We start from the raw sequence: 11,431 nt of genomic DNA on the forward strand, positions 1-11,431 counted from the left end.
GATGATGGAGGGATGATGAAGGGATGATGGAGGGATGATGAAGGGATGATGAGGGATGATGAAGGGATGATGGAGGGATGATGGAGGGTGATGGAGAGGATGATGGAGGGGTGATGGAGGGATGATGGAGGGATGATGAAGGGGTGATGAGGGGTGATGGAGGGATGATGGAGGGGTGATGGAGGGATGATGGAGGGATGATGAAGGGGTGATGGAGGGATGATGGAGGGATGATGAAGGGATGATGGAGGGATGATGGAGGGATGATGAAGGGATGATGGAGGGGTGATGGAGGGGTGATGGAGAGATGATGGTGGGTTCTCTGCAGGGCTCCAAGGGGTCCCGTGGACTCGGTGGAGACCCGGGTCATTCTGGTCCAGCAGGGACTTCCTGGTCGGTCTGGAGAACCTGGACTTCCTGGACCAGGTCTGTTCGACCAATCAGCTCGCAGCAACAGTCACTTCCTGTTCCCATCCAGCACGACGACCAAACCACTGACAACCTCCATGACGGTACCCCCCCCCCACCAGGGCCCGCCAGTCTGGGGCAACTGATCCAGGTCCTGGAGGGTCCTGGAAAACCAGGCCCAGTCTCCATATGATCCTTAAATATGTCCCTCCTCTGTACCTGGTCTGTAGTGTGAACCTGTTTCCCCCCGTTTCCATGGAGACAGAGTGGAACTGTTGCCATGGAAACGGAATCTGAATCAGAACCTGGATCCTTGTGGTCCAGTTTTCATCCTCCCAGGTCTGCAGGGGGCCGGAGGGGACCCGGGTCAGTCCAGACCTTGTTCCTGTTCAAGACCACTGGAGGCAGTCCAGGTCTCTCTCACACACACACACACACACACACACACACACACACACACACACACACACACACACACACACACACACACACACACTCACACTCACACTCACACTCACACTCACACTCACACTCACACTCACACTCACACACACACACACACACACACACACACACACACAGGATGGTGATGATGATGATGTTTCCTCCAGATCTTCATCGTCGACTCAGAGCAGCAGATGCGACGACTCAGAGCGGAGAACCTGCTGGTCCTGAGAACCGACATGAGAACCTTGTACCTCTATTCTGGATCCCAGTGGATCAACGTGCTGGTGAATAATCCTAATCTCTTCCAGATTAGAGAGCATCTTCCTCCTCTAATCCAGATTATAGAGGCTCTCCCTCCTCTAATCCAGATTATAGAGCATCTTCCTCCTCTAATCCGGATTATAGAGCATCTTCCTCCTCTAATCCAGATTATAGAGCATCTTCCTCCTCTAATTCAGATTATAGAGCACATTTCTCGTCTAATCCAGATTATAGAGCATCTTCCTCCTCTAATCCGGATTATAGAGCATTTTCCTCCTCTAATCCAGATTATAGAGCATCTTCCTCCTCTAATTCAGATTATAGAGCACATTTCTCGTCTAATCCAGGTTATAGAGCATCTTCCTCCTCTAATCCAGATTATAGAGCATCTTCCTCCCCAATCCAGATTATAGAGCATCCTCCTCCTCTCACACCAGATTATAGAGCATCTTCCTCCTCTAACATCAGATTATAGAGCATCTTCCTCCTCTAACACCAGATTATAGAGCATCTTCCTCCTCTAACACCAGATTATAGAGCATATTCCTCCTCTAATCCAGATTATAGAGCATCTTTCTCCTCTAATCCAGATTATAGAGCATCTTCGGCTCTAACACCATAATATAGAGCATCTTCCTCCTCTCACAGCAGATTATAGAACATCTTCTTCATCTAACATCAGATTATAGAGCATCTTCCTCCTTTAACAGATCATAGAGCATCTTCCGCCTCTAATCCAGATTATAGAGCATATTCCTCCTCTAACACCAGAGTATAGAGCATCTTCCTCCTCTACTCCAGATTATAGAGCATCTTCCTCCTCTAACACCAGATTATAGAGCATCTTCCTCCTTTAACAGATCATAGAGCATCTTCCGCCTCTAATCCAGATTATAGAGCATCTTCCTCCTCTAACATCCAGATTATAGACATAATGCTAATGCTAATGTTACAATGATGTGAACCATGTGATCAGGTTTAACACTGGACCTTTCTGGTCTCTTCTGGTCTTGATGGTCTGAACCTGGACCAGGACCAGGACTAGACTCACTGATGTCATCATGACTTTGTTTCTCTTTCTGTCTTGTTTTGGACTTAAAGGACCCCAGAGTCTGACCTGAGGACCTGGTCCCTGAGAACCCGCTGGTCCCTGAGAACCTGCTGGTCCCTGAGAACCTGCTGGTCCCTGAGAACCTGCTGGACCCTGAGAACCTGCTGGCCCCTGAGAACCTGCCGGTCCCTGAGAACCCTATGGAATGCTGGTCTCTGAGAACCTGCTGGTCCCTGAGAACCTGCCGGTCCCTGAGAACCCTATGGAATGCTGGTCTCTGAGAACCTGCTGGTCCCTGAGAACCTGCTGGTCCCTGAGAACCCTATGGAATGCTGGACCCTGAGAACCTGCTGGTCCCTGAGAACCCTATTGAATGCTGGACCCTGAGAACCTGCTGGTCCCTGAGAACCTGCTGGTCCCTGAGAACCCTATGGAATGCTGGACCCTGAGAACCTGCTGGACCCTGAGAACCTGCTGGTCCCTGAGAACCCTATGGAATGCTGGACCCTGAGAACCTGCTGGACCCTGAGAACCTGCTGGTCCCTGAGAACCCTATGGAATGCTGGACCCTGAGAACCTGCTGGACCCTGAGAACCTCCTGGATTCCGACTCGTAGAACCACAACCTGGTTTTATTCCAAGAAACCTTGGTTCTAGTTTTCTTCTGGTCCCTCGAGTCTCTGCATGTTGGTTCTGTTTCTTCTTTTAGACCAACGTTGGTCACATTCACACGTTGGTCACATTCACACATTGGTCACATTCACACGTTGGTCACATTCACACATTAGTCACATTCACACGTTGGTCACATTCACACATTAGTCACATTCACACGTTGGTCACATTCACACATTAGTCACATTCACACATTAGTCACATTCACACAGTCACATTCACACATTAGTCACATTCACACGTTGGTCACATTCACACATTAGTCACATTCACACGTTGGTCACATTCACACATTAGTCACATTCACACGTTGGTCACATTCACACAGTCACATTCACACATTAGTCACATTCACACGTTGGTCACATTCACACATTAGTCACATTCACACGTTGGTCACATTCACACAGTCACATTCACACATTAGTCACATTCACACATTGGTCACATTCACACATTAGTCACATTCACACATTAGTCACATTCACACGTTGGTCACATTCACACATTGGTCACATTCACACATTAGTCACATTCACACATTAGTCACATTCACACATTGGTCACATTCACACACTGGCGGCTGCCACAGGAAGCTTCCAAACTGCTGAGTCATGAAAACTTGAAATAAAGTCTGTTTTAAACGAGACATCGATTCTGATTGACGCTTCGATGGTTTCTGGTCCCGTTTCCATGACGACCAGTGTTCCGGAACTCTTTCTTCACGTCCTCGGCCTGTTTCCACGCCACCCTGGCCCCTCCCCCTCCCGTGGACCAGTCACAGACATGGCGGCTCCTCCAATAGCGTGCAGTTCATAGTCTGTCCACCAGGACGTCGACTCTCCATCTGGACAAACTACGGCCCGTTAGGCTTTTTAATCCGGCTCCAGAACTTTTCGAGATTATAGTAAAAACCTCATGCATTCATTTTCACCCTTTCCCCTGCAGTACCTGGTTTCCCCAGCAGAGGGTGGAACCTTCCTGCTCCAGTTCAGTCGGTGAAAATGACCAAAGAAAAGAAAGATGGCCGCTGAGAGGGTTAGGGTTAGGGTTAGGGCTGCTGACTACGTTCTGGAGAGACACTCAGAACCCTAACCTAACCTAACCTCAGAACCCTAACCTAACCTAACCTCAGAACCCTAACCTAACCTCAGAACCCTAACCTAACCTCAGAAATCTTGAAAAGTATAAAAAACAGACGCAGTCTCCAGGTTTGACAAGTTGCGAGTCCAAATGTTCCTGGTTCCTGGTCCAAATGTTCCTGGTTCCTGATCCAAATGTTCCTGGTTCCTGATCCAAATGTTCCTGGTTCCTGTTCCAAATGTTCCTGGTTCCTGATCCAAATGTTCCTGGTTCCAGCCCCTCGGTCAGATTCTAGACTCCGTCGTCACAAGTCAAAAAGTTTTCCCTGGTTTAGTGTTGTTCTGTTTCCTGTGTGAGTGTGTGTGTGTGTGAGTGCGTGTGTGTGTGTGTGTGCGTGTGTGTGTGTGTGCGTGTGTGTGGTTTTATTAGTCAGTTGATCAGTTGATTGGCTGTTTGATGACATGGCCACCCTGAAGGGGGCGTGTCAGACCCCTTTGATGTAGGAGGGTCCAGGTGTCCCTCTGTGGTTCCTGTCTTACCTGAAGTCACTGTGATCAGGTGGACCCTTGACCTCTGACCCCCTGCAGGGGACTGGTGGACGTCTTCCTGTTGGACTCTGAGGTGGAAGAAGACGTTTCCCTGTGGCCGAACCACAACGTCTCGCTAAACATTTATTACAACTTCAAAGACCAGGAGTCAAATATCTGAACACTTTGATGATGAATAAATTATTAGTCAGCATTTTGATCAGAAAACCTTCGAGAGCGTTTCATTCGGATTCGTTTCTGAAAATCCAGACGAACGTTTCGTTTCTCAAATGAAAGAAAAAAGATCTGAATCTCATGTGAGGATCTTATCAGGCTGTTGACCTCTGACCTCTGACCTCTGACCTTCTATGGCCGACCAAAGACCGTGGAAATATACAAACGTATTAATTTGATCAGGTAAATATGAAAAGATTTAATGTGTTTTTGTTTGGAAGGAAATGGAGCAGCAGTAATCTGATTACAGTAAAGTACAGTAAACTGAGCACCAGTTACCAGAAGTCGTCCTTTAATCAGTGGAGCGTCCAGTCGACCAATCAGGAGCAAGAAGCGCTAAGTTGACAGGAAGCAGGAGAAACGATTCAGTCGCTGCTTTTCAAAATAATTATAATAACAATATCTTTATCCAGTATTAAATAATCTGATATAAAAACACACAAAAGAAAAGGTTTGAAACAAATGGCATTGCCCCATCAAGACCCCCCCTCCCCCCCCTCCCCCCCTCCCCCCCTCCCCCGTCCGCTACACCTCAATACAGGTCTTCGCGCTCCGTCTCCCCCGGCGGCGTCCCTCCGTTGCCGCGGCAACATGCAGTACCTTTTCCCGTTTGGATGCGAAGCTGCTGGAGAAAGCGGCGAGCCGGTGTTGCTCGTATGCAGACGACGTATTTACATAAATATTCATACTTGTACTGGCGTCGCTGGATTAAACGTGACGACGGTAACGAGGAGGTTAATATTAATCCTAATCTGGGATCGGGGGAGGGGAGGGGAGGGGGGAGGGGGAGGGGGAGGGGAGGGGGGAGGGGGGAGGGGGAGGGGAGGGGAGGGGGGGGAGGGGTTGCTACGTTCAGGAGAGACACACAGAGTCAAGACAGACACGGATTATTTTGTTGACGCGACCCGATTGGTGGGTTCAGTTCTGGAGGCCCCGCCCCCCCCCCCCCCCAACCGCCGCCGCCGCCCCCTACCACTCGCTGGTCAGTTTGGTGCTCTGGTCCCGTTTGGGCGGGGCGGGCGGCGGTCCTCGCCGCAGCGTTGCATAGCCTGAGATGTTGGCGTGTTTGGTGGAGTGGGAGTGCGTGTGGTGGCGGGACAGCGTGTGGGCGTGTCCCCGCCGCCCGCCGCCGCCCTGCTGCAGCGGCAGCAGCTCGGGCGGCGGCGGCGGCGGGAGGAGCGCCATGTCGTCCATGGTGCCCAGCGGCTCCATCCTGGAGGGCAGGAGGGTGGAGGAGGTCAGCGAGCCGTGGCGCGACACCGACTTCCTCTTCAGCGTGCGGTTCAGGTCCTCCAGGAAGTGGGGCTTCAGCGCCAGCGAGCCCGGCGCCGCCGCCGACTTCGGGGAGGTGGGCGGGACCGGGGGGGAGGAGGAGGAGCAGTAGGAGGACAGGGAGGGGGGCGGGGTCTGGGACAGCGGGGGAGGGGACAGGGGCATGCTCAGTATGCCGTCGTACTGCGGCGGGTTGCTGGGCCGCCGGTTCGACGCCGGCGGGGGCACCGCCCCCTTCTTCAGAGAGCCCTGTTTCCATGATGAGGTGGGGGGGGGGCGCCGACTGGGGCGGGTGCGCCTGGGGCTGCGGGTTGACCACCGCCACCTTCGGCGGGTGGTGGAACTCGGACGGGTGAGGGGGAGGGGGGAAGAGCTCGGAGTCGCTGGGCGGGGGCGGGAAGTAGTCCGGGGAGGCCTCCAGCTGGGAGGGGGGGAGGGGGGGAGGCGGGGAGGGGAAGTCCACCGGCCCCCCCTGCAGGCCCTGCAGGGCCAGCGGCAGGTTGGCCAGGTTCAGCTTCCCCGGTTTGGGCGGCGGCGCCGGCAGCGAGGACGAGTCTTTGGACGGCGACCCCGTCGCCGAGGACGAGCCGGACGAGTTCCCCCCCGCCCCCCCTCCCCCCACCGCCGGCGGCGCCGCCTGACCGAACTTGCTCACCAGCGTCTCCACCTTCTTGGGCCGCTCGTCCGGCGCCTCCCCCCGGATGGAGGAGGCCCTCTGGGGGGCCGGGGGCGGACCCCGCTTCATGGATCCCGCGGACGAGGCGGAGGGGGACTTCTTGACGGGGGAGCCGGACTTTGACGAGGAGGGTGGGGGAGGGGGGAACTCGCCCAGGGAGGTGTCGGGGGCGGCGGGGGGAACTCGGGGGACTGGGGAGGCAGGGCGCCCCCTGGCTGCCACTTGGGTTTGGCCTTGACTGCCGGGGGGGACTGGGGGGCCGGGAACCTGGAGCCGTCGGAGCTGGGGAGGGACGGGGACGGGGACGTGTTTCCGGGGAACTGGTTGACGATCTGCTTGACCAGCGAGGACGTGGCGGCGGCGATGGAGACGCAGGAGGAGGAGGGGGAGACGGCCAGGTTCTTGGAGGACAGGCTGTGCTGCTTGGGGAGGGTGGGGGGCGGCTGGTTGGGGGAGTGTCCCGTGGAGAAGCTCTGCTGCTTCCTCACCGGGACGTGTCCCCCGGTCTGCGGCTGGACCGGCGAGACGGGGGACAGCGCCAGGGGGAGCGAGGACGGACCCGACGGCTTGGGCGCCGTCTGGGGGGGGAACCCCCCCGTGAAGGTCTTGGGAGGCGCGGGAGGAGGCGGGTTGGGGGACAGCGGTCGGAGGACTTGCAGGGACGTTGGGGGAGAGAGCCCGGTGGGGGCGGGGGGCGGGGGAGGGGCGGGGGGGGCGGGGCCGTCCTCGGCCGCCGGGCTGAAGTCGTACACCATGTGGGGGAACTTCTGGGCCAGGAAGTGCTGGAGACCCGCGTTGGACAGCTGGGGACAGGCGGGCTCCTCCGGCGGGGGAGGGGGGAGCCCGTTGGTCTCCTCCGGCGGGGGAGGGGGGAGGTACGGGGGCTCCCGCGCCTCCTCCTCCTCCTCCAGCGGGGGGGGCGGCAGCAGAGCCGAGGGACTCGGCGGGCCGAACTTCAGCGCCGCCATGGCCGAGCCGGGGGCCGGCGCCTCGGGGGGCGGGGGCGGGGGAGGGGAGGGGGGCAGGGGGGGGGAGCTGTAGGCGGCGGGGAGGGTGTTGTAGCCGGGTTTGGCCGTCTGGAGGGGGAGGGGGGGCAGGGGGGCGCCGGGCTGCAGGGTCCGGGAGGGGTTCTGGTTCTGCAGGCGGGCCAGCGTGCTGTACTTGACAAAGGGGGTGGTGGAGGAGGACGAGGGGGGGGGCTGGTGGGCCACACTTCCAATGGGAGGAGGAGGAGGAGGAGCAGGAGGCGAGGGCGGAGACGGAGAGGAGTCGTCAGTGTAGCTGCTCCTGGAGGGCGGAGTCTGAGAGGACAGGGTGGGGATCTGGACCAGGACCGGTCTACTGATGGGGTCTATCCTCATTATCTGGAGGAGGAGGAGGAGGAGGAGAGGAGGAGGAGGAGGAAGAAGAAAGACACAATCAGAACAAAAGAAACAAGAATCCACTTCAAAAGGTTTAGAAACAAACAAAGTGCAAACAATCATGTGAGTTCTGGTTCTGGTTCTGGTTCTGGTTAGAACGTTCAGCACAGCAGCAGGTTAGAGAAACAGTCAGTTGAGCTGCAGCCTCTCAAAGGAAGTCTGGCCTCAATCCTGATTCTCTCAAGAGGTTCAGCGTCATGGAACCGTCATTGAACTGTTCCAACACGACCCAAACTGTTCCAACACGACCCAAACTGTTCCAACACGACCCAAACTGTTCCAACACGACCCAAACTGTTCCAACACGACCCAAACTGTTCCAACACGACCCAAACTGTTCCAACACGACCCAAACTGTTCCAACATGACCTAAACTGTTCCAACACGACCCAAACTGTTCCAACACGACCCAAACTGTTCCAACACGACCCAAACTGTTCCAACACGACCCAAACTGTTCCAACACGACCCAAACTGTTCCAACACGACTCAAACTGTTCCAACACGACCCAAACTGTTCCAACACGACTCAAACTGTTCCAACACGACCCAAACTGTTCCAACACGACCCAAACTGTTCCAACACGACCCAAACTGTTCCAACACGACCCAAACTGTTCCAACACGACCCAAACTGTTCCAACATGACCTAAACTGTTCCAACACGACCCAAACTGTTCCAACACGACCCAAACTGTTCCAACACGACCCAAACTGTTCCAACACGACCCAAACTGTTCCAACACGACCCAAACTGTTCCAACACGACCCAAACTGTTCCAACACGACCCAAACTGTTCCAACACGACCCAAACTGTTCCAACATGACCTAAACTGTTCCAACACGACCCAAACTGTTCCAACACGACCCAAACTGTTCCAACACGACCCAAACTGTTCCAACACGACCCAAACTGTTCCAACACGACCCAAACTGTTCCAACACGACTCAAACTGTTCCAACACGACCCAAACTGTTCCAACACGACTCAAACTGTTCCAACACGACCCAAACTGTTCCAACACGACCCAAACTGTTCCAACACGACCCAAACTGTTCCAACACGACCCAAACTGTTCCAACACGACCCAAACTGTTCCAACATGACCTAAACTGTTCCAACACGACCCAAACTGTTCCAACACGACCCAAACTGTTCCAACACGACCCAAACTGTTCCAACACGACCCAAACTGTTCCAACACGACCCAAACTGTTCCAACACGACTCAAACTGTTCCAACACGACCCAAACTGTTCCAACACGACTCAAACTGTTCCAACACGACCCAAACTGTTCCAACACGACCCAAACTGTTCCAACACGACCCAAACTGTTCCAACACGACCCAAACTGTTCCAACACGACTCAAACTGTTCCAACACGACCCAAACTGTTCCAACACGACCTAAACTGTTCTAACACGACCCAAACTGTCCCAACACGACCTAAACTGTCCCAACACGACCTAAACTGTTCCAACACGACCTAAACTGTTCCAACACGACCCAAACTGTTCCAACACGACCCAAACTGTTCCAACACGACCCAAACTGTTCCAACACGACCCAAACTGTTCCAACACGACCCAAACTGTTCCAACACGACCCAAACTGTTCCAACACGACCTAAACTGTTCCAACACGACCTAAACTGTTCCAACACGACCCAAACTGTTCCAACACGACCCAAACTGTTCCAACACGACCCAAACTGTTCCAACACGACCCAAACTGTTCCAACACGACCTAAACTGTCCCAACACGACCCAAACTGTCCCAACACGACCTAAACTGTTCCAACACGACCTAAACTGTTCCAACACGACCCAAACTGTTCCAACACGACCTAAACTGTTCCAACACGACCCAAACTGTTCCAACACGACCCAAACTGTTCCAACACGACCCAAACTGTTCCAACACGACCCAAACTGTTCCAACACGACCCAAACTGTTCCAACACGACTCAAACTGTTCCAACACGACCCAAACTGTTCCAACACGACCTAAACTGTTCTAACACGACCCAAACTGTTCCAACACGACCCAAACTGTTCCAACACGACCCAAACTGTTCCAACACGACCTAAACTGTTCCAACACGACCCAAACTGTTCCAACACGACCCAAACTGTTCCAACACGACCCAAACTGTTCCAACACGACCCAAACTGTTCCAACACGACCCAAACTGTTCCAACACGACCTAAACTGTCCCAACACGACCCAAACTGTCCCAACACGACCTAAACTGTTCCAACACGACCTAAACTGTTCCAACACGACCCAAACTGTTCCAACACGACCTAAACTGTTCCAACACGACCCAAACTGTTCCAACACGACCCAAACTGTTCCAACACGACCCAAACTGTTCCAACACGACCCAAACTGTTCCAACACGACCCAAACTGTTCCAACACGACCCAAACTGTTCCAACACGACCCAAACTGTTCCAACACGACCTAAACTGTTCCAACACGACCCAAACTGTTCCAACACGACCCAAACTGTTCCAACACGACCCAAACTGTTCCAACACGACCCAAACTGTTCCAACACGACCCAAACTGTTCCAACACGACTCAAACTGTTCCAACACGACCCAAACTGTTCCAACACGACTCAAACTGTTCCAACACGACCCAAACTGTTCCAACACGACCCAAACTGTTCCAACACGACCCAAACTGTTCCAACACGACCCAAACTGTTCCAACACGACCCAAACTGTTCCAACATGACCTAAACTGTTCCAACACGACCCAAACTGTTCCAACACGACCCAAACTGTTCCAACACGACCCAAACTGTTCCAACACGACCCAAACTGTTCCAACACGACCCAAACTGTTCCAACACGACTCAAACTGTTCCAACACGACCCAAACTGTTCCAACACGACTCAAACTGTTCCAACACGACCCAAACTGTTCCAACACGACCCAAACTGTTCCAACACGACCCAAACTGTTCCAACACGACCCAAACTGTTCCAACACGACTCAAACTGTTCCAACACGACCCAAACTGTTCCAACACGACCTAAACTGTTCTAACACGACCCAAACTGTCCCAACACGACCTAAACTGTCCCAACACGACCTAAACTGTTCCAACACGACCTAAACTGTTCCAACACGACCCAAACTGTTCCAACACGACCCAAACTGTTCCAACACGACCCAAACTGTTCCAACACGACCCAAACTGTTCCAACACGACCCAAACTGTTCCAACACGACCCAAACTGTTCCAACACGACCTAAACTGTTCCAACACGACCTAAACTGTTCCAACACGACCCAAACTGTTCCAACACGACCCAAACTGTTCCAACACGACCCAAACTGTTCCAACACGACCCAAACTG

At 53.9% G+C, this 11,431-nt stretch overlaps 1 protein-coding gene across 1 annotated transcript; it reads right to left on the reverse strand.

The window, feature by feature from the left end:
- Window positions 1–5,527: 5,527 nt before the first annotated feature.
- On the reverse strand, window positions 5,528–7,994 carry LOC308148229 (uncharacterized protein; the record flags this gene model as incomplete). Its single annotated transcript, XM_080521673.1, is given in 3 exon segments — window positions 5,528–6,228; window positions 6,230–6,800; window positions 6,803–7,994. Coding segments are annotated over 3 exon segments (2,337 nt in total). The 3' UTR covers window positions 5,528–5,654.
- Between the last annotated feature and the right edge of the window lie 3,437 nt (window positions 7,995–11,431).

This window comes from Blennius ocellaris (assembly GCF_963422515.1).
Source record: "Blennius ocellaris genome assembly, contig: SCAFFOLD_438, whole genome shotgun sequence".
Lineage (NCBI taxonomy): Eukaryota > Metazoa > Chordata > Actinopteri > Blenniiformes > Blenniidae > Blennius > Blennius ocellaris.